Source organism: Sciurus carolinensis, chromosome 16, assembly GCF_902686445.1.
Source record: "Sciurus carolinensis chromosome 16, mSciCar1.2, whole genome shotgun sequence".
In the NCBI taxonomy this organism is placed as follows: Eukaryota; Metazoa; Chordata; class Mammalia; order Rodentia; family Sciuridae; genus Sciurus; species Sciurus carolinensis.
The window spans coordinates 12,333,552-12,356,473 of NC_062228.1; the positions used below are offsets into that span (position 1 = coordinate 12,333,552).

Consider the following 22,922-nt stretch of genomic DNA (forward strand, 5'->3'; position numbering starts at 1 on the left):
TTTTTTTTTTTAAATTATATTTTTAGTTATAGATGGACACAATAACATCTTACTTGGTTTATTTATTTTTATGTGGTGCTGGCGAATGAACCCAGTGTCTCATGCACGCTAGGTAAGCGCTCTACCACTGAGCTACCCCCCAAGCACCTTAAATATAGTTTTGACTTATGATATTTTCAACTCATGATGGGTTTATTGGGATACAACCCTATGGTAAGCTGAGGAACAACCATGCTAAAGTATTTGATGCTGAGAGTGTATGCCACATGCCATACGTGCAAAAATCTTTGAAACTCACAACCACACTATGGTAAGGTATTATGATTAACACCCTACTTAACAAATAGGGAACCTAGGCCTTAGAAAGGCTAAGCAGGTGCTCAAGGGGAGGAGGTATGTAGTAAGCAGAGCCAAGACTCAGGCAGGTTATGTGAACCCCAGAATCTTTGCTGTGACATCTGAGACAATGAGGGAATTTCACTGGTGACAGACTGAAATATTAGGTGCTACAAGAACTCAAGAGTTCGGGAAAGGACTCTGGGTTGCCCGACCCCGCCTCCCACCAGTGGCAGGGCCAAGTGGGAGCCGTAGCAGGTGGAGAGGAGCTGGGAGCACAGGGCACAAAGGAGAGGCTGCCCTGTGGTTAGGGAAGGAAGGAGAGACTGGAGGTGGGTGTGTGTGTGTGCACGCACGTGCCCCCCCATGCACATGCAGAGGTCTCGCCTGGCGCATGCCATGAAGAACACTTGCTATTGGCTGCATTGGCACAGACTGAACTTTGGAAGTCAGACACTAAAAGAGGAAGACCAGGCAGGAGGTTCCTGTTGTAGCCAAGTGGCGAAAGGCCAGAAGAAGGGGAACGGAGAGGGGAAGAGTGAGTAGTGGGGCTGGGATGAGCTTGCCTACCCCTGCCTTTTGGCTTGCTGGGACTCTCTCCTGCTCAACTTGGTAAAAAAATGGGTGACTAGTTATGAGCTGAGCAGGGCTAAGGGTGGATGAGAAGCTGTCAAATTTGCTGTTGCCATTCCTGGGAACTACTATAAAGCGTGCTTTTCATCTGCTGAAATGCTGTTTACAGAGCAGTAAAATCCAGAGCCAGAACGTATCGTGGTTTAGAGTAATGACTTCCTGAGTAGGCAGCTGCTTGAAGAAAGCTTAGGAAAATGACCTAAAAGGGAAAATAAAGAGGTTGCATTGGCCGGGAATCGAACCCGGGCCTCCCGCGTGGCAGGCGAGAATTCTACCACTGAACCACCAATGCTCCAGCTGCATGCCGCTCTGCCTACAGCTGTTTTGCAGCTCTGGTTCACAACAGTGTGACACAGCTGTAATCTGACACCGGAGACAGGTCCAGCAAGCAATGTTGCTCAATTCTATCAACCAAACCCACAGAAGGCTGACTACAGATCATGTGTGTCTCATTTTGCTCAGATGTTCAAGAGAAGTTCATCAAAGACAATGGGGAAAAATGCTTTGTAGCTCTTTGGCTCCTGGGTCAGGTTCCAGGCCTTACTGATACCTTAGAGTTGAGCCGGAAGTGCAGCAACTTACTCTCTGCCTGATTCTGCAACCCCAAAAGCTGATTGTGACTGTTCAGTGAGGGCAGGGGTCAAGAGATATGAAGATGGCAGAGTGATAGATTACACTTAAGACTACAACTCCAGACCCCAATCAGCATGAAAATGGTTTTATGTTATGGAAAACAAGAAAAAAAAATGCCTGAAGAGTCTGACAAGAGTAATGTATTGTTTAAAGGCACTGACTTGGGCGGAATTCCCAAGCACTTGAGTAAACCAGTTCTTTGACACTCCTTCCCGGAGAATGACTCACATGGTAGAGGCAGCCCAATGGCTGGCTGTTGATGGCCAAGAATCAGACTGTGTAGCCTGGAACTCCTGTTGTGCTCCAAAACAACAACCCACTTTGGCTAAACCCAGAAAAAGATTAAGAACAAGATGCAATGGTCTTTGAGGCAGGGTTAAGAGCATGGGTTCCTATTTCAACTCTGCCGCTTAGAGCTGCCAGAGCCTGAGGAATGGGGATAGTTAACAGTTCTGCTTCACGGGGCGGTGACCAGAGTTAAATGAGTTAACAAATGTAAGTGAAGCTGCAAGGTAAGTCCCAGGAGCTCTGAAGTTAAGTCTCCAGAGCCCTCCATGGAAGGTGTCCACTCACCACTGGCCGTCCCCTCCTGCTTTGCCAGGGAGTCCTCAGGGTTGGGTTCTGTCTGCCTTTGTACTGCTGGTTTCGGCTCATCTGGCTCATCGTCCTCGGGAGTGACCAGCTTCATCAGACTCTGGTTGCACACATTAGCCACCTCCTTAATGCCTGTGTTCCCTGATGTAAGGAGCAGTCACATGCAGGAGCCCTCCTTAAACTGAGGCCACTGGTCTTCCTATTCAGGGGCCCAGTGCTCCCTAGAGGCTGTTGGAGAGCAGACCAGCAGTGTGACCTAAGTTCTTGTTCTCCTTGCCATACTTGTGCCCTTGTGAGATGCTTGTCTTTCTTCTCATGGAGTCCCTCCCTGGTGGCTCTCCCACTAATAGGATCTCCCCCATTTGCAGTGTAGCAGGGTGAGCTTGGCACTCAGGAGAGCTGCTCCAGATCTCTAAGTGACCAGTACAGGACTGGAAATAGCCAGCATCAGCTCTGCATGCCTGACTTTCCCAAGCCATATGTAGCTCTATCTCTTGCTCCCTCGAAGCTAGGGACTATCTGGAGGTGTGATGGATCCTAAGGGAGCCCCCTTCTCCGCTTCAGGGATGCTGCACTTCACAGTCTCCTTTGGGGCTGTCCTCGTTTCTTCACTCCAGAGCAAAGGATACTTTTTTTGCGGTCATCGTAGGCCAGGCAGGGCAAGACAGCAGTTAGGATCCCAGAGGAGTAGGGCAGCATTACCCGGCCGGCCAGCTGGATGAACTCCCGCATCCAGCACATGGCGGTCAGCTGGATGAGGTCATCTGAAAAGGGAATTGGTGTATTCCAGAGAGTCAGCACAAACAGCTGGACGGCTCCCTCCTACCCCAAGTGCAGGATGGGACAGGGGAATGCAGGGGCTTCATTGCCTCTATTCTTGTCAATACTCCCTTACCCATGTGGCCTACCTTCTAAAGGTTCACCTGTATAGCAAGTTGGGAGGGAATGACAATTCTGAGACTACCCGGTCAAAACAGCCATGGTTCTCTCCCCTTCCTCTCCTGCCTGTCTCTGTAATGCAACTTTTTATCTCCTCTCAGAAAGAAGTGTAGTTCATCTCCCTCCCCTTGCATCTGGACTGGCCTTGCTACTCTGGCCAAGAGCATGTGGTGGCAGTGGTGGTGTGACGGGTTCAAGTCTAGGCCTTGAGAGAGCTTGCCTACTTTTCCTGCCCCTCTTGGAACCCTACTGATACCACATGAACGTGCCTGGCCTAACTCACTGGATGAAACACCCTGACCAATTGCCCCCACTGCCCCAGCTGATAGCCAGCTGACTCCCTGACATGAGAGGCCATGCCAGACCACCCAGCTCCAGCCAACCTTAAATTGACTCTAGGTGCACCATCAGGCCTGGCCTACGGGAATAAAACCATCCAGCTGACTTGTAGACTCATGACCAATAACCAGCAACTGTTATTTTCATGAATTAAGGTTTGATGCCTAACAGAAGCTAATGGATACAAAATCTAGACCTCTGAGAATTCTAATTCTCAATACTGAGGCCAAGCCTAAGAGCAAGAAGGAATCCAAATCTTATATTCTAGCCCAGACCAACTGACATGGTCTCCAGGTCAGTGAAGAACGCAGATCTATCCCTTACAAAGACCTGCCACTTCAATGCTCCCAGTGGTTACCTGTCCTACCAGGGTTTCTTCCTACCTGCTCACTGAAGCTGAGAAATGAGAGAAGGGGCTTCTGGCGAGGAGGTGGTGGCTATGGGACCTTCATGCACTCACCTGTGGTCTGGCAGTGGATCACCAATATGTTGGCCATCTCAGCAAACTTAACACTGGAAGGGTTTTTCTTAATTTCTTTCAAAAATTCTCCAAGAACCACCTCACACCTACCAGTGAGAAAAGGAGGAAGACAATTGCATGTGTCAGCCATAGCTGGAAGAGCTTCAGTCAGGGCCTTTTCTGCTCTGGGTTCACACCCTTGTTGGATGGATGCTGTTTGGAGTGGGAGGTGGTAATTTGGTAAGTGCTCTGCTCCCTAAGCAGGAAGTACACACGCAGGAAGGAAAGGGTGAGTTCTGGGCTTTCCTGCTGCTGTCATTAGGCGTGGGGTCCATGGGCACCCTCAGGGTCCAGCGGGTAGCTGCCTGCCCTCCCCTCCACTCACATTTTCCGAATCTCCTTGCCATTGTCACCCAGAATCTGGAAGAGTCCATCCAGGATCTCTGGCAGGTAATCAAGCAGGTTAATGTCTGGCACAGACTCCAGAACCAGGATCTGACCAAGGGAAGAAGGAGAAGGAAGAGTTGGTCCAGGCTGAGCGACTCTTCTCTGCCTCGCCATGGCCCTGGGACCTGGGCAGTGAAGGACCCTGCAGAGGCAGCGAGTCATGGTCCTGTAGGTGTTCCTGAGAGAGTGGTCTTTTTGACTAACATGCAGGGGAATGGCAGTTTGACCCCAAGGAGATTCAGATGCCTGTGAAGAAGGGAACTGATGGGGGAAGTACAGATGAGGTAGACAAGGTGTGACTGTTGAAGGTGGCATTACTGGCTTCAGAGAAGACTGGGTGCTTTCTAGAACAAGGAATGAATTGTATCCCTTCACGGGCACACAGGATGGGCTTTGGGGGCAAAGCTGGACAAAGTACAATTGGAGTATCAGGTGCCTATGGCTACTACAGAGGTCATAGGGAGGCTTCTTGTAGTCAAAGGAACTGCCAATTGTGTGCCAGAGAGCTATAGTGACTCCACCACAGGCTCTCTGGCTGGAGGAAGTGTGCCAGGCCCTAGACCTTACCCAGGAGATGATGAACTGCCGGGCGTACTGGTTGTTTGAATAAATCCTCTCCCGCAACAAGGGGATGAAGCCCACCAGGTCGAACTTGTTGCTCTCAGTCACAATGTCCTGTGGACCAAAGCACCATGAGCTGTTGAGAGCCAGAGACCAGGCCTTATTGGCCCTGGGCTGGCTCCAGGGGTCAGGTAACCATGAAGGAAATGATAGAGCTTATCATGGAGAGGTACATGGAGAGGTACATGGAGAATCCCTTCTGTCCACAGGCAAAGGACAGCAAAACAGGAGACTAACAGTAGGAATCAAAGACAAGAGAATAAAATGCAAAACCCTCCTTCCTGTAGTATGGATTCAACACCCAGCCCCCCACTGCCTGGGACGGGTAGTGTGGAAGATGAACTCCTTTGCTCTGGGTGGGGGCAATAAAACAAGGGGACATTCAGGAGGAAGTCACAGTTCTGCATTGTACTTGCAGTGATGAGAGAACTTTGTATATGTCATCAAACTGCACACCAAACAGTAAGCTTCACTGTATGCAAATTTAAGACGTTTTTAATTTAGGAAGAACACCCCCAGTGATAGAATTCTAAGCTGTACAGACAGACAGACAGAAGGAATAGATTCTAAAAGCAAAAGCGAGACAAAGTACAAATACCTTCAAAAGGCGGTCTAGGAGCTCAGATCCACTTTTCACATTGGGGTCTGGGTCAGCAGCCAACTACCAGGCACAGAAATAGAAGAGAAACACAGAGGCAATGGCCAGTCAGGTGGAAGCAAGGAGCTACTGCAAAGCCACAGCCAAGGCCTCAGTGCACCTTACACCAGCAGGCACCTCTGAGGAGGGGGAGGGGCAGGCAAAACAGAACTTGGCTGAGGAACAGGGTGCAGAGGACTCCTGCCTTCCAGGCCCTGCTGTGTCTGGGCCAGGAGGTTGTTTCTGGTTGGCCTGTCCCCAGCCTTCCCCATCTTAAAACGCCAGGCGCCCCTCACTCCTGAGCTGGGTGCGGCCGGCTGCGATGCTGGTGCCCAGACGTGCCTGTGGCGCTCCTTAGCAGGGCTGCAGTTGCTCTGCGCTCCAGGGAGGGCGACTCCACAGGGCTAGAGGTGCCTAGAGCAGTAGGAGAGCTTCTCCCAGAGCACTTGGGAGCCAGAATAATCCCCGTCTCTTCCCTGGATGGTAGGGACCCCTTCTCACCTTCTGCCAGGGAGGGGAGTATCTCAGCTTTTCTCCTCCCTTATGTGCAACACTGATACTCTCATATAGTACCATAAAAATGAGTAAACAGAGAAGTGAAAAAAGCTGTCAACATAAACCCATTAAAAAAAATTAGATGCCACTGATCCAGTGTGTTCCTCACAACATGCTAGTCTACTCTGCTTGCATCTGGGAAGAGGGCCCCAAGCACCAAGTCCCTGAAGGTAAGTTAGGTAGGTGACGGAGGCCAGCCAGCCAGGAGGAGCAGTTACCTTACTCAGCCCATCAAAGAGCACATTGAAGTGGGGCAGCACGGCACCGCGGGCCACCTTGACGATGTTGTAGAGGGCCTCGCAGGCATAATAGCGCAGCCTGCTGTCTGCATCATTGAAGCATGTCAGCACAGGCTCGATCAGCTCCTTCAGGTAGAGCCCCGAGTCCTGTGATGGGGCGGGAGAAGAGAAGCCAGTTCAGAAAGGGACAGGCCCCAGGCCCTGCACCTGTGGTGCCAGCTGACATGCCTGCAGTCTGGAGATGCTCAGCCTCTGTGCAAGGGCTGGGCTCAAAGACCCTGCCCAAGCCAGCCCCCAGGAGTGGGGCCATGCCTAGGGACGCGGTTGCAAGGTCACAAAGGCAGCCTTGCTGGTCGTAAGTCTGAAGTGCCCTGCTGGTCTTGGGAGGAAAGCTGTCTGCATGTCTCAGTCAGTGGGAAGGTCATCATTGGTGTCTGTCTCTCAACAGAAAGCCCACCTTTCCCAGAGCGATGGAGCAGGCAGCCAGGCCGATGAGGCCCCCTTTCCGGCTGTGGGGGTGCTGGGACAGGGCGAACTCCTGAGACAGGGTCTGGATCACATGCTTGATTTGAACGGTGTTGTTCTGGGCCACGAACTCCCGCACCAGCCTGGAGAGAGAGGAGACAGGGAGCTGTGGGACCACACTACTCTGCTGTGGTGGGCTCCGGGTTGGGTTGGGAAAGGGAGATGACCTGTTTAGAAACAGGAACTGGGAGGCACGTCCTCTCAGTTCTTCTGCAGGCTGGGAGATGCTGGTTGGGTCATGGCTGTTTCCCTACTCTCTGGGTCTCAGTTTCCCTTTGTGTACAAAGGAATGAGGAACAATGGCACTGTCTCACTTCAGGAATCTGAGAGAGTGTGAATCAAATGTCTTCTTGGGGACCAAAAATACAATGCACTATCAGATGATCAACCATCTTGACAGAATACTTGTTCAACTTTACATTCATACATGCAGTAAGTCCTCTGCATCAGTGTCACTATTTCAGAGATGGTGCTGGGGACTCACATTTGAATCAGGCCCCAGTCTAATGAGCAAGATCCACATACAAACAAGTAGTGTGGCAAAGTGGTGTGCATGCTACCAGAGAAGCAAGACATGCAACAAGCTAAGTCTCCTTGGGTGTCAAGGAGGGCTGAGGGGGAGGTCCCGTTTGAGTCAGATTTTAAAAACATTAACTGGCATATTGCAGTTGGAGAGGAAGGCAGGAGTATGTTTCTCACTGCTGCAGCAAAATAACCAAGGAAGGTTACTAATGAAGAAAAATGTTTATTTAGCTCACAGTTCTGGAGATTCAAAGGCATGGAATCTACATCAGCTCAGTTCTGGTGAGGGCCCTCTTTGGATGTGTCACCTCATGCATGGCAACAGTAGGAACACATCTGGGAGGAAGGGGTCACATCTCTACACAAGCAGTCAGAGCTGGGCAGGGCCAGGATCAGCCTTGAATAACCCTCTGGCAAGAATTACCAAGGGGTGTGGGAGAACACCTTAATCCCTTGGAGAGCTCTGTCCCACTGTCGTAGGGACCTCCCACTAGGCCCCACCTCTAAAAGTCTCCACCTCTCTATACTCCTCCTAATACATGAAATTTGGGGTGAGGGGCACACAACATCCAAACCTTAGCACAGAGCATTTGGGGCACAGAGAAGATCCTGGACAAAGGCATGGAGTGCTGACAAGGTATGAGACAGAGAAGGATGAGGAGTCTGGGCAGAGGGAAGGAGACAGGTAAGGAAAAGAGGACCCCTGGCGGCTTTCCTGCCAGGGAGTGCCAAGCCTGACCTATGCTTTCATTAGCTACCATTGGCTGCAGCCTGGAGAAGCTGGGCTGGGGCTGGTTTGGCAGCAGGAGACTGAGGCCAAGGAAGAAACCCTTCAGAACAGCTCATCTGTTGGATAAACAGGGTCTGAAAAATGGTTTGGGCAGCAAGAGAGAACACAGGGATTGTTTCCAGAATTAAACAGAAGAACATTAGTAGCTCAAGTAACACAGGGAGGGGGAAGAAGGACAGATGGTGTCTTTAAGGTGTGGAACTGGGTTGGGATCCTGAGGGAGGAGGAGCAGGCGGGAGGGCGTGTCTGCAAGGGGGTCCAGGAGATGCCTCCCAAGGTATGTGGAGAAGGGCCAAGGTCTCTGTTCTCAAAGCCCCTGACACATGAAGGCCAACCCTGCGTCCTTGAGAAGCTCACAGCACCTCTGCAAGGAGAAGCCTCACATGGGACAATGGTGCACGAGTTACAGATGCTAACATGGGAGCCCTGGCTCAAGAGGTCAGGAAAGGTATCCTAGAAGTGGGATATGAGTCAATTGTGAAGGAGGTGGGGACAGAAGGAACTGTGTGAGCAAAGGTGGTGAGAGGATGCTATGAACTTGTCTGAGCCCAGGGGACAGAAGAGCAGCAGGAAATCAACTAGGACGGGCTGGCCGGGTGGGCCTGGCATCTCCGGTTAGGAGAATGGATTTCACATTAAGGTAAAGGGAAAGTGTCTTATGGATTTTCGGGAGCACATAAAGACTACCTTAAAAAGCCTGCAGGTGACTGGGAGATGTGGGGGGGCGGTGGCACCGGGAGCTACTAGTGGAGGGTAGCCAGAGATCAAGAACTTTAAAAAGTAACTGCCCAGCGCCTGCTCTGATTGCTCTGCATCCAGTCATAGCAGGTACATTGCTTGCCTGTTGCATAAATGAGAATCTCTAGTTATCTTAAAGAATTTTAAGGACATTCATGTCCAAAAGTTAGATCTGTCTGTGTGGTTCCAGCTCTACATCAGGAACATTCTAGAAATTAGAGCTGTTCAAAAACATGTGTCTTCCCGTTCCCTCCCCTCCTGTGTGGGACAGTGACTACTCCTGCAAAAAGGCTTTTCAAAGACAGAATGGACAATGGTTTAAAGATTTAATCTAGGAAGTCATATGCAACTTCTTCTGTGTGCCAGGCCCTGCGCTAGTGGATGGTGGAGCAGAGGTGTTTCAGGAATGGGCAGCACAAATAGCCTGTGAGGTGCCTCCTGCTCTGATGTTTACGGGTGAGTCAGGGGCCTCCAGAGGAAGCTGAACGCTAGTTCACAGGCCCCACCTTCTGAAGAAGCAGTGTAAATCTTAAGCCTGGCAAGGATGGATCCACATAAACCTGTCTGGTCTCCCAAACTTGACAAGCCAGCCAGGTGAGGACCAGTGATTTGCCAGAGCTTCTGAGTGTTACAGACAGCCTGGTGAGGAGGCCCCTGCAGATGCTCCAAAGCACAGCTGGAGCATTGGTGGTTCAGTGGTAGAATTCTCGCCTGCCACGCGGGAGGCCCGGGTTCGATTCCCGGCCAATGCAGTGCAGTGTTTTTTTTTTTTTGCTCTTTCTGGCCAGTTTCCTTACACAGAGATGCTGGGAGAAGAGTCAGTCTCCTCAACCACAGGAGGCCTGCAGCAGCCAAAAGGCGTCTATGAATCTGGGCCCACACATGCCTAATCGGTGAGCCCAGCCAGAGCCTCTGGGTTTTCCAGAGAAGCTGCAAGAGCTGTCTCCATGTCTCTAGTTGGAGAGGGATGCCTGAAATGCCAGCAGGAAGACGGTGTGAAACCTGAGAGCAGTAAAATGGCTCAACACAGGAGGGGAGGGAATGGGAAGACACGAACATCAGAAGGGAGAGTCACCCTGAGCCTCAGTGTGCTTTTGGTTGAGCTCTAGCTTGTCTGGAGGCTGACCACAAGTTCACTTCACACACACGCTGGTTCCTGCCTGCTCCCTCTTGCTTTGAAGCCTATGCTTTCTGTTCTTACAGCTGTGCTGATGTGGCAGCATCAGTGACTGGTCTCACAATCTATGACTCAGCATGTACACAGGGAGGTGAAGGGAGTTAAAGGGAGGTGCCTCACAGCTGTAGGCAGCAGGAGCATTGGTGGTTCAGTGGTAGAATTCTCGCCTGCCACGCGGGAGGCCCGGGTTCGATTCCCGGCCAATGCAACAGCTGAACACTTTTTAAATCCGAGACACTGAACTGGAACTTTTACACTGCCCAGTGAGTTTGTGAATACAGTTGGAAAAGAGCAAATAACTTGTTTTTAGCTTGAGTTTTAAATGTCTTTCACAACAGTTTCCTAAATTCTGCAATTCAGAACCTGTTTGTCCTTGTTCTTGAAGAATCTAGGATGTGGGGCTACACCACAGCAATGCCGCGAGTAGCTATGCCCCTCCAGTCCTGGGCAGACAGCCCACCTGTCACAGCAGCACCCAGAGTGGGAATGAGGACACCCTCCAGGCACTAGCAAAGATCTAAGAGGAGGCCCAGCCTCCCTGCAGCACAGGTGTCCCCGGAACGGTCCTCTCCTATCTCCCCTTTCAGGTTACAGACATTCTCTGAGCAACTGGGGCCACATTGGGATGCATTCCCTGCCCTTGAGGGTTCAAGGAAGGACACAAAAGAGTTCTCCAGAACTATGGTGCAAACCTGCTAAGCAGAGTGCAGGGAAGTGAGGCAGGCCAGAAGAATGGCTGGAGTCTGCAGGAGAGAACGTAGTGAGGTCTCCCAAGGGTTAGCTTTGGGAGGGTTCTGAAGGATGAGCAGGTGTTTGTTCTGGGGCTGTTCAGGATGAGGTTGAACCAAGACTTGGGGCAGGAGGGACAGGCACTTGGTTTGGTACAAGCAAAGGCCACAGGTAGAGAAGTAGGTGGCAGGCATGGAGAAGTGGCTCCTTAAGCAGTGCAGGACCTGAACACTTGGCAAAGGAACTGGCGTCTCAACTCTGGTGGCAGTGAGAAGTCACAGAGGGCAGTGAGCCCTTCAGGAGTTCCTGCCATGGTGGGCAGTGGATCTGAATGGTGCTTAGGGAGCTCTGAAGACAACGATGGCCCACAGAGTGCCTGGATGTTGGGAGCAGAAGGAATGATGTCAGAGGGACACTTGCAAGAGCGACAGGCCTCCAGAAGGCAGCAGATGGGAAATGGGGTATTCGGGCGTGGCACCCTTTGTAAGCCCAGCAGCACCGTTCTCCCTTGCTGGACACCAGCTTTGAGGCCTCCTCTGCCCAACCCTATCAAAGTTCAATTGTGGCAACTCAGGTCACTACAAAAATGGCAGCTCATTTAAGTCCTATGACCATGGGCACCCCAAGTCTTTAATGTCTGCACTCTTGCATTAAAGGTAGACTTTTTTTTTTCTTGTGGTACTGGGAATTGAAGCCAGGGACACTTCCCACTGAGCTATATCCCCAAGCCTTTTTACAATTTTGAGACAGGGTCGTGCTAAGTTGCAGAGGCTGGCCTTGAACTTGCAATCTTCCCACCTCATCTGAGTTCCTGGGATAAGAGGCATACATGATCTATGCCCGGCCAGCACAGAATATTTTTGATCTTTAGGAAAAACAATGGTTCCTTCTGGAGGGGAAACTATGAGAAATGTTCTCATCAGCATCACCATCCCAGAGAGCACCAGGCCTGTCCTGGGGCCATTCCCTGGGCCACAGGCAGGAAGAATCTGTCCCATGAATCAAGTCCACCCTTCTTAGCTGACATGGGGGGGGGCAATCAGAACAAGGTCAGAGGAACTTTCCAGGCAGGCCCACCTTTTTATTGAGCCCTGTGTGGTACACTCCATCTTTATTTCCTATCTGTCCCATCTTCTGGGACAAATTTCCATTCCTTTCCACACTCCACTCAAGTGCAGCCCTCTGCTTTCCCCAACTATCCCATAAAGTGAGCACTTCTCTTCTGACCCTTCACCTGTGCCCATCAATGTGCTGGGAGATTTCACCCATTAAATTCCTCTATCTCCGCAATACTTTGATGGAGTCCTTGAGGATTGTGCCACACTTAGCTACATCCCTGTCTAGTGCTATGTATACAGTGGGTGGAGAATCAAAAACCACCTGCCAGTAGATTGACCCTGTGAAGGCCAACAGAGCAGACGGATGGTACAAGTTGTAGGGCAAACATGGGCAAAGTCCCACGATGTTACATTGGTGGCACTGGGATATCCTGCTGGGACAATCAGCATGGGATTTGGACAGTGCTGAGCACCTTGTCTTATCACTCAAGTTAGCAGGAGCAAAGGGCACCCTCCTGGGATCCCCAGGTGCACACTGAGAAGGGCCCAGCTCACCACAGCAATGGCTGGTGGCTGGGGAAAGATGCACATGCCAGGATGAGACCTGAAGAGCACCTGCCGAGGGCAGAGGGGTGCGCTCCCTCCTGCAGGGTGCTCAAGACCGCCCTCTCACCAGACCGTGGCTTGGCTTCACAGAGACAGTGCGAGAGAAGAAATGCACGACAATGGAAGCAGGGCAGTGAAGTTTAACACAGGTACCCCCAGTTCCAGGCCTAGTCTCTCTTCAAGAGATTCCATGTTGTCTCTCCTTTCTTCTACTGCTTGGGGGGATCTGAGGCAGACTTCACTGCTCTATACACCAGAGAACAGAACCTACTTCTTCCTGATTTTCCCACAAAAGTGTTGTGGGGCAGGCCTCTATTAGTGAGATGCCTTCTCGGGGTCACTCAGAGTCTCCATTTGCAACTTGTCAGAGGTCTGGCAGGAAGGTAGAAGCACCCGTTCCCTCAGAAGACAGGAGCCCCAATGCAGGCCAGCAGCACACTCTCTACACAGCCTGTGATGTCACCAACACTGCCACACTGATTCCCTCTTCCCGAGAGAAGGCACCTGGGACAGGGTAGGATGTACTGGACTGTCTTCAGCTAAGAGAACCCTGTGGCCATGGTCTGAGAAACACAGTCACAGCCCTGCACAGGATTTCTTGGCTTCATAACAGGATGGGGACAGTCACAGGCTACACAAAGGTGGACTACTTCCTAGGCACTCATTCTATGCTAGATATTTCAGTGGCCAGTTATTCCTCAGGACAGCTTCCTTCATAGCTATTATCATCTTCCAGATTTGAAATAGCCTCAGAGGAACCAAGTCCCTTCCCAGGGTCACTAAGGGTCTGAACTCCTGACATCTACAGACTCTGTCCTTTTGGCTGTATCACCATTTCTCCCTGCCACCTTCTGAAGCCACTGCAGCTGCAAACGGAACACACCCAATTACAAAGGCAATTCCCTCATGCAGGACCAAAGCCCTCAGGTGATAAGTCACTTTCTCCATACATTTCCCCTGCTGTTCAGTGTTCAGAACATTCCTCCACACACAGTGAGTACGGATGAGCTTACTTAGGATGCTTTGAAATGGAGCTCTAGAGCTGGCCGTCTCCTGCAGAGGTAGGAAATGAGCAACCATGGCTGAACATGTGTGCCAGGCAATGTGTTGGATGCTTCATATGCATTTTGTAAGTTAAACTTTGAACAAGTCATCCAGTTAGGCAGCATTACACCCATTTTATAGTTGGGGGTAACTGAGGTACACAGAAGCTAAGAAACATATACAAGGTGATACAACTTGTAGATGGTGGGTCTAAAAAAAAAAAATCAATCATCCAAGTTGGGCACGGTGGCACATGCCTGTGACCCCAGTGACTCAGGAAACTGAGGCAGGAGGATTGCAAGTTCGAGGTCAGCCTGGGCAACTTAGCATAAAAATAAAAATAAATAAATAAATAAAAAATTTAAAAAAGGTCTGGGGATAGGGGTGCAACCCCCATTACCCCCCCACCAACAAATCAATTATCCAGCAACACTTCTGACCAGTAGCAAACAGGCTCTGAGTAACCACTAAACACCGCTAAGGTTTTCTGACCCCAAGGTCTGAAATCTTACCTGCTGTTATACTAATGCCCTCACAAAAACATAAGTGCTACCATCTGCTGGATGCCCACTAAGTACTAAGCACCTTAATGATTTCATGGAACTCCAATAGTTTCATTTGGTGATGCCCACAAGCCCCAAACTCTGTCCTAGGTGGCAGAGGTTTCAGCCACTACCTCCAATTCCCACATGTTCAGAGGAGACATTCTTACCCCCAAGGCAGGATTAGTAATCATAAGGACTTCACACAGTTTCTGAGAATTAAACTAGACAATGCGCTTCAGGTGCTCTGCATTGCACACACTCATATAGCTACCAGGGCAAAGTCAGAAGGAGGCAGAGACCGTGTGGTCCACATAACCACCCAAGATTCTGTTCATCCAGCAAATGCTGACTGATCACCTGCTCTTCCTGTGGTTCCAAGGAGGATAAAAAAAATGAGGAGTGACAGCTAAGGGGTACAGGATTTCTTTGAGGGAATGGTAAAAAAGTTCTTAAATTGGTTGTGATGGTTGCATGACTTTGTGAAAATACTAAAACCACTGAATTGTACACTTTAAAAGACTGGATTTATGGTGTGTGAATTTATCTCAGTTTCTGAGATAAAACCCAGAGTTGACATTCATTTCTGTGCCGTGAAACTTTCAGCATGGCCTCGGGGCTGCCCCCCTTCTTTGGTAAGTCCAATTATCTGTCTTAGCCTCTATGTGACATACTTTCTATGTGACATATGTATTCAGATGACATATCAGGCAGTGATTTCCCAAAGAAAATCTGGGGAGACATCTCCATTTGCTTTGCTGCGTGTTATAGTAATTGGTTTCTATCGGCTCATGAGTATCCAAATAGAGGGATGGGAAAAGTGAACATCTGCCTCTGAGGATGGACTGAGACTTCGCTGACCAAGTCTATGGAGCATCTCGAGGACACAGGAGCCAGAGATGAAGCAGGAGGTCCACTTCTATCTCAGTGATGATAACGTAATGAGTGCTTTCCTCACCCTGTATCGATGCACCACTGACTTACTTATCTTCAGAAATTGAGATAAATTCACATAGTATAAACTCACCCTTTCAAAGTGTACAATTTGGTGGTTTTTAGTATATTCACAAAGTTGTGCAACCATCACCACAACCAATTTAAGAACTTTTTTTTTTAACCATTCCCTCAAAGAAACCCTGTACCCCTTAGCTGTCTGTCACTCTTCATTTCCCCACCTCTTCCCCTCAGCCCCTGGCAACCACGATCTGCTTTCTGTCTATAGATTTGCTTCTTCTGGACATCTGGTACAAAAGGAATCATACAACATGTGGCCTTTTGTGACTGACTGGCTTGTATTAGTGCATTGTTTTCATGGTACATTTTTTAAGATGAGGAAACTGAGGCACAGAGCAATTAAACCAGAGATCACAAACACAAATGCTTAAGGCGGTCAGCCATGAGTGAGGCCAAGGGAGGCATGGCAGGTTCTGGAGAATGGACCAACATGGGGCAGGGGGCTGCTTCCCACTGATCTCCTGTGTGGTAGCGTGGGCCTACAGCCACAGCTCCCAATTCCTTAAAGAAAGCCAGGCTTCTAATTTCACTGTAAAATCTCTCAATTTAAAATAATGTTATCCAGGCCAATCCAAATAGTGTATGGGCAGGATAGCTCCTGGCTGCCAGCCTCTGACCACTGGATTAAGCAATTTGCTCAGGATTCCACAGCGGACAAAGAGCAGAGCTGAGTGGATTCAGACCTGAACTCCAAAACTTGTCTTGAGTCACTGAAACAGTGTCTTCCCTGTAGATTTGGCAGACTCCAAAAGCCACGTCAAATGGGACAGAATCTCTAATCCCCCAACCCTCCCTGGGGTTCCTCAAAGGGCACCAATCTCTGCAGGTTCAAACTTCAGACAAGACTGCACGTATTTAAGGTGGTATGGTTGGAGCTGTACCTCAAAGCTCAGAGACACTAGAAACTTGACCATGGAGTGTGTCATCCCAGCTAGCAGTGCAACAGGAGGGGGCCCTGTGTCCACAGTGCCCAGACAGCACACTCCGAAGAGTAAGTACCATGCTAATCAGAGTGCCTGCTGGCATTTCTCCCTCACACCCGACTCTCCATGAGAGGATAACCCAGGGTCTTACCAACCTTTCCATCAGAACTGATCAATGACTATGTCCCTTAAAATTGAGAGGCCACAAAACCCAAAGCAGTCATTCTACAATCTTAACCAAAATGCCTTGGCCTTTAAGAAACTGTGTGGTCACCTTGGACTGTGCCTCGCAGTCCAGGTCTTGGGTACAACAGGCTCACAACTCTTGCCATCAGTTACTGGTCACAGCATCACATTGCCACAGGTGAGCTGGGCATCTACCCTCTTGCATTTCCAGCCTCTGAGAGGCCTGTCATCGTGATGAAACACAACCCTCACTAGAACACCGTAAGCAGTTCTGGCTCTGTCATCTGAGCAGATGGGCACTGGAGAACCTAGAGCAGCAGTTAAAACCGCCAAGAGATGTCCAAGTATGAAATTTCTTATGCGTCCCCCTATTGGCAGGGAAAACCATCAGTGGTATTGAGGAAGTCTTTTGAGATAAATGATCCTGGGTTTTCTACCAGGTATAGCCCTGAAATCTCAGGAAGGTGACTTAACTTCAAGGAGCCTGTATTTTCTCATCTGTTAAATAGGGCAACACCTCCTAGCTCAAAGGACAGTCATATGAAGTGAGATGAGGGGTGTCCCACGGCCATCAAAGGGAAGCTTCTTTATCACCTGCCCCCACAGCGGGGCGCACAGTGCTTCATACATGTGGGCTCCTAGGTTTCATTATGATCACTGAACAGACTGAACTGTCCCCTCAATCCCAAATTCATAATGCTGAAGCTCTAACTCCCAATGTGACTGTATTTGGAGAGAGGGTTTATAAAGACATAAAGTGAAGTTATAAAAGTGGGGCCTCTGGTCTTAGATGATTAGCATCCTTATAAAAACATCAGAGCCAGCCCTCCTTTCCTGCCAAAAAAGGAGTGGTCATGTGAGCACATGTGAGATGGCAGCCACCAACCAGCCAAGAGAAGGGGCCTCAGAATGAACCCTACCTTGAGCTTGGATTTCCCAGCCTCCAGAACTGTGAGAAATAAACTGCTGTTGCTGAAGACACCCAGTCTGGGGTATTTTGTTATGGCAGCCTGGGCAGTGTAATACAAGCACATTTGTGCACTTAAGTTGGGCTTTCTGAGAAAAGTCAGAGCATGCTTCACATCTCTCAACTTTCCTCATTTCCCCTCACCCACTCTCCACTGAAGCGGTCAATTTGAGCTAGAGACTGGGACTGTACTAGGGAAGCCTGAGAACTCCACCTTCTTGTAAATCATAAACCAATCTCAATTTTTGCTTTTGGAATCCGTATCCCATTCCCTGGGGCTTTCCTTTAAAAATCACACTTTACGCTGACTGTTGGGCTCAGGGTGCCAAAGAGGCTGTAGGCATCTTACTTGCTCTGGGAGAGCCAGGGGCAAATCTGATGGGCAGCCAGGTCTTTAGCAGTCTATTAACTCCTGCTGCGAGATGGCAAACACTGAGATGACGTGAAGGTTAGAACAAATTTAGAAAGAATGACAGTAGAGTTTTACCAGTTTTCTGTTTGCAACTATGATCAATTACCTCAAACTTAGTGGCTTAGAACACAAATTTACTACAGGTCTTGATGAGCTAAAATTAGGTGTGGGCAGGGCTGCTTTACCTTCTAGAGGCTCTGCAGGAGAACACATTTTCTTGCCAGCTTCTAGAGGCTGTCTGCCTTCCCTGGCTGGGGGCCCCTTCCATCTTCAAGCTAGTGACGGTTGGTTGAGTCTTTCACCCTCTTGCTTCCCTCTTCCATGCTGATGGAAGTTTAGGGTGACAGTGGGTCCACCTGGGTAATCCAGCATACTCTCCCTATTTTAAGGTCATCTGATTAGTAACCTTAACTCCACCTGCCATCTTAAACCAAGGATTTCAAGGATTAGGACATCTTTGGGAGGTCAATATTGTGCCAACCAAAAAGAGGTAAGAGCAGTGCTGAAGGAAAATGATACATCAAATATGCTATGAATGATTAAAACTATTATATAATATTTATAATGTACCTAGTACTGCATGAAGCACTTTACAACATTAGTTGATGTAATCAAACAACCCTATGAATACTATTATTCTTATTTTACAGATTGAGGCAGAAGTTTATTGCTTGCTCAGAGTTACTCTCAGAGACTGAGCTCCAGGCTGCTCTTTTTTGTTGTTGTTTTAATATTTTTTTAGTTGAATATGGACAAAATGCCTTTATTTTATTTAATTGTTTTTATGTGGTGCTGAGGATTGAACCCAGAGCTACACACATGCCAGGCAAGCACAGTACCACTGTACTACCCATCCAAGCTACTCTTAACCACTGTACCATGTAGCCTCTTAAGAAAAAGGGTGTATTAGGAGGGGCCCATTTACCTAAGAACGAGACTAAGCACTTTCATTTCTGAAGCATGGAGCTGACCTGTCTACACCACATAAGCAACTGCCAATATTCTGCCTTTTCTTTTATGGGGTGTCTGCAAAGGATCACTTTGACCAGGCCAAGTGAAGAATATATTCAAATATAACAATATTCTATGTGAAGAACAGTTGATCTTTGAGGACAGTGCTTCTCAAACTTTCATGTGTACAATAATCACCTAGGGATCCTGTTAAATTGTGGAGAGGAGTGTGACTCTGTAGGTCAGGTTGGAGTGAAGCTGGAGTCTCTTTCTAACAAGCTCCTGAAGCTGCTGTCTGTAGGCCACACTTCTAAGTGCCAAGGTCCTTAGGCTGCAATGCTATTTCTCTACCAAAAATGTGTGGCTTTTCATTCATCTGGACACCACACGCCAAATGTCACTAGGCACATGCTAGGTGCTGAGGAGAAATAAAACAGGGTCTCTGCTCTTAAAGAAGTTCACAGTCCAGCTAGGGGAGTTGCTCTGAATTCCACAAATCGAGGGTGATGTCTAATACAAAATTAACCCCATTAAGGACAAGCCCCTTAAGAGCCACCTGTGGAATGAGAGCACTTAGACCAGTTGTGCTGGAAGCAGCAATAATGCTGAGATGAATACCTCTATTCAGGAACCCAATGGATGGCTCAAGCTAGGATAAGACTAGATATTCCTGAAAAGCTGAGTGGGTAATGAACAAAACTGGGTGCCAGCATGCTACAGTTTGAATCTTAAGTGTTTCCAAAGGTCCATGTACTAAGATTTAGTCCTCAATTTAGTTTTATTGGAAGGTGGTGGAACCCTGAAGGAGGAGGACCTACTGGGAGGTCTTCCAGTCATTGAGGGCGTGCCTTTGAAGGGGACAGTGGGATCTCAGCCCATCCTCTTCCTCTTTCAAGCCCTGGCCAGGAGGTAAATGATGCAGATCCATTAAATGCTCTCTGATATGATGTGTTGCCTCACTGCAGGTCCAAAAGCATGAGCTAACTGACCAAGAACTGAAGCCTCCAAAACTGTGAGCTAAAATAAACCTTATCTTTACAAGATGATTATCTCGGCTATTTAATTCAGTAATAGAATGCTGCCTAATACACAGCACAATTTAAAGTCAATAAAACCCATGGATATGGAACTATGTCTATATATCATAATTGGGCTCACCTATTTAGTATGGCAATTCTGATTAAGACTTGGTGGCACTGAAGAACCAGGAGATAAATAGAAAGCTGGAGAAAAGAAAGCACTCAAGAAAGTGGTAGCTTGTCGGGGGCTGCAGACCCCATCCTAGCCTGGCTTGAGGATTTCAGTGTGGCCCTGATGCAGGACATAAGTGTAGCCCTGATGCTGAGACAAAGAATTGCAACAAACAGCTGACATTGCTTGTAGAAGGAGCCCCGGCGCTGAGCCAGTAGGCTAACACTGATCAAGGACTGTACCCTGGCATTAAGCTGGGGCAACACAGACTGCAACATCAAGAACTGGCATTGAGCTGGGGCAGCATGATCTGCAACATATGACTGATACTGCCGTTAAGAACTGGCCCCGGCATTAAGCCAGGGCCAAAAAGAACTGCTTTGATTAGACAAAAGTGACTCATGCTTGCACGCGCCCTTTAGTTGCTCTGATTGTATTATATTATAATCTTGCTCTCCCCGCATATTCTATAACTGATTGTTCTTCTGTACCTTCTTGTATCTGTGCCCACTATGTACCTTTTTGATATGTAATACTGTAATCTTACTATTATACTCTGTAACCTGATTGTCTCATGATTCATATAAATATAACTGTAACTGCCTTAAAACAACACAAGAAGATCAGAGGATCATCGGAGGATGATCAGAGAAAAGAATAAAAGAGCTCTGATGAACAATTGAGGTGTCGTGTTTCTCTCTGCGGGCAGAAGGAATGCGACAGTAGCTGATGAGAGAAGTAGCACGAGTGGACACAGTGAATATCAGAGTCAAATGGGAGGGTCTTCTTATCAGAATTCAAACCCTTTAGGAGAAAACTAAAATAAAAAGCAATTAAGGCAGTGCTTCTCAAATGAGGCAAATTTGCACCTTCAGGGAATCTCTGGCAATTGCTTAAGTCAATTTTGGTTGTTACAACTGATGGAGTACTACTGGCATCTAGTGGGTAAAGGACAGAGATACTGCTAAAAATCCTACAAGGCATAGGACAGCCTACAAAGGATTATTATTTATCCCAAAATGTCATAGTGCTGAAGTCAAGAAACTCCAAGTTGAGGAATCTGTCCCAGGTCAAAGAATGAATGTCATACCACGTATTAGATTGAGGCTATCCAGTGTACAGCACTGTGCAGTGATGGAAAAGTTTTCTAATCTGCATTGCCCAATATGGTAGCCAATAGCTATTTGTGGCTACTGCACACTTAAGATATGGGTAGTATGATTGAAGAAATGAATTTTAAATTTGTACTTAATCTTTAATAATTTAAATTTGAATATCTACACTTGGTCAGTGGCTACCTATTGGACAGGGCAGAACTACAATTCATCTTTTCTGACTCTAAGACTGATTTTCTTCCAGTTTCAGAGCCTGTTTCTTTCCACTGTTCTGAAATTAGCCACCCACCTGACTTTATCACTAAAATTTGGGTGGAAAAAAATATGAAAGTAAAAACAAGACATTCTCAGTTGAACACTTCCCACTTTGAACACTGGCATACAAGCAAATTATCAGATCAGGATTCCACATACATGTAATAAAATTGCAGAAGCAAGAAAGGACAATTATCACTACTTCTACCTGCAGGGGTGGGTGATATGACAGAAGATAAACAATCCTCTGAGGCTTAGACTGGATTTCTTCACTTGGTCACTTCTTAGAAGTTGGCTAAGAAACCAGGCGGGTCAAAAAAAAAAAAAAAAAGAAACCAGTCGGGTCAACACCTGCCTTTTCTCCCATCAGACCACAGGCTGATCTGCTGTTTTAATGGAAACCACACTGAGGACTCACCAAGTGCCAGGCACTGTGCTAGGCACTATGTGTGTGTGTGTATTGTCATTTCATTCTCACAGAAGCCCTTTGGGGCAGAACTTGGCCCAACTCACAGCCATTCAGGATCAAAGTTGGGATTCTCAGACATGACTTCAAATCTCCACCTCTTAAGAACTGCGCTATGGGCCTGAGACCTGGGAAAGCAACACTGACTGAGAAGGCGTGAGAAGTAGCCCGGGGCAGCAGAGCAGCAGGGGCTGCACAGCCAGGGCGGGGGTCCCAATAGCTCTTACTTCTCAATCTCCAGAGCTGCCACCTTCCGCTTTTCGTACAGCTTGTCATTGAGGGCACGCACGATGTTGGGCGTGAGCGGCGCGAAGTCTTTCTCGGGATTCATACTGGAAGCTCGGGGTGCGCTCCGGAGCCTCGCGACTCCTTAGCCCGCGGCTGCCGGCGCAGCACCAGGGACAGGGGAGTCTGCGGCTCCTTGCTGCCCCCGGCGCCGTCTCATGGACCACAACCACTCCGGGCCGTCTGCCTCGCTCAGTCGCCGCGCGCTGCCTCAGAACCCGCCGCCGCGCGCTGCCAGCTTCTCCTCACCCGACCCGGGCCGCCTAACTGCTCACGAGACTAGCTACTGCCAGGCACCGGCAGCATTCACTGGGCAGCGGCCATATTACTCGAGTCACATGACTCCACTGCAACTTCCGCCTTCCGCTGCTAGGACCCGCCCCCTCCGGTCACGCCCCCACGCGCGGGTCGCAGGTGGATTGGCCACGCCCCAAGGCTCCACCCTCTTCCCGCCCACTCCATCCGCAGTAGATTGAGGGGCGCTTTCCCGACACCGATCGCACAAGCTGAAGTGTCTGTACGTGGTGAGCTTGGCACGTAGTGGGCTTCGGTAGACCTTAGTGAGACCGAGCAGGTTCCTGGAGTCTGACTTAGCATGATTTAGGTTGAATTCAGTAGCTCGTTCAGTAGTTGACGGCTTACGAGTCGGTATCTCAGACACCAGTTTTCCCATCATCGTCATTTTGCCCATCTCTTGTCCACTTGTGTTATTACTTAATATTTTTTTATCAAACCATCTTTTAAAAAAAACCCTTAAATTCCCCATTTTAGACTTCCTTGCGCCCTAAAATCTTGGGTTTGAATAGTTATTTTTTTCCTAAGACATTAAAATAATTTCCTGATTGAAAAGGGCACCTACCTAGGGCTGGGAATGTAGTTTAGAGGAAGAGGGCTTGCCTAGCATGCGTGGAACCCTGGGTTTGATTCCCAGTCGCTTAAAATTTCAGGTACCATCAGCGGCTGTTATCCCACAACCTGGGAGTCAGAGTGTAT

At 48.7% G+C, this 22,922-nt stretch overlaps 1 protein-coding gene and 3 non-coding genes across 5 annotated transcripts in view; 2 read left to right on the top strand and 2 right to left on the bottom strand.

Moving 5' to 3' along the window:
• Positions 1 to 22,260, bottom strand: part of Vac14 (VAC14 component of PIKFYVE complex) — a 103,025-nt gene extending 80,765 nt beyond the window's left edge. For both annotated transcript variants that reach the window (XM_047529427.1, XM_047529426.1), the window contains exons 1-9: positions 21,872 to 22,260; positions 6,891 to 7,041; positions 6,413 to 6,580; positions 5,601 to 5,663; positions 4,949 to 5,056; positions 4,320 to 4,429; positions 3,935 to 4,041; positions 2,826 to 2,960; positions 2,176 to 2,328 (exon numbers count right to left, since the gene is read on the bottom strand). In XM_047529427.1, the coding sequence (XP_047385383.1) occupies positions 2,176 to 2,328; positions 2,826 to 2,960; positions 3,935 to 4,041; positions 4,320 to 4,429; positions 4,949 to 5,056; positions 5,601 to 5,663; positions 6,413 to 6,580; positions 6,891 to 7,041; positions 21,872 to 21,975 (1,099 nt within the window). In that variant the 5' untranslated portion in view covers positions 21,976 to 22,260. The remainder of the gene's footprint in view (positions 1 to 2,175; positions 2,329 to 2,825; positions 2,961 to 3,934; positions 4,042 to 4,319; positions 4,430 to 4,948; positions 5,057 to 5,600; positions 5,664 to 6,412; positions 6,581 to 6,890; positions 7,042 to 21,871) is intronic.
• Trnag-gcc (transfer RNA glycine (anticodon GCC)) lies at positions 1,191 to 1,261 on the bottom strand. The gene has a single exon. It is a non-coding gene; the product is annotated as a tRNA-Gly (tRNA).
• Positions 9,690 to 9,760, top strand: Trnag-gcc (transfer RNA glycine (anticodon GCC)). The gene has a single exon. It is a non-coding gene; the product is annotated as a tRNA-Gly (tRNA).
• On the top strand, positions 10,323 to 10,393 carry Trnag-gcc (transfer RNA glycine (anticodon GCC)). The gene has a single exon. It is a non-coding gene; the product is annotated as a tRNA-Gly (tRNA).
• Positions 22,261 to 22,922: the final 662 nt, after the last annotated feature.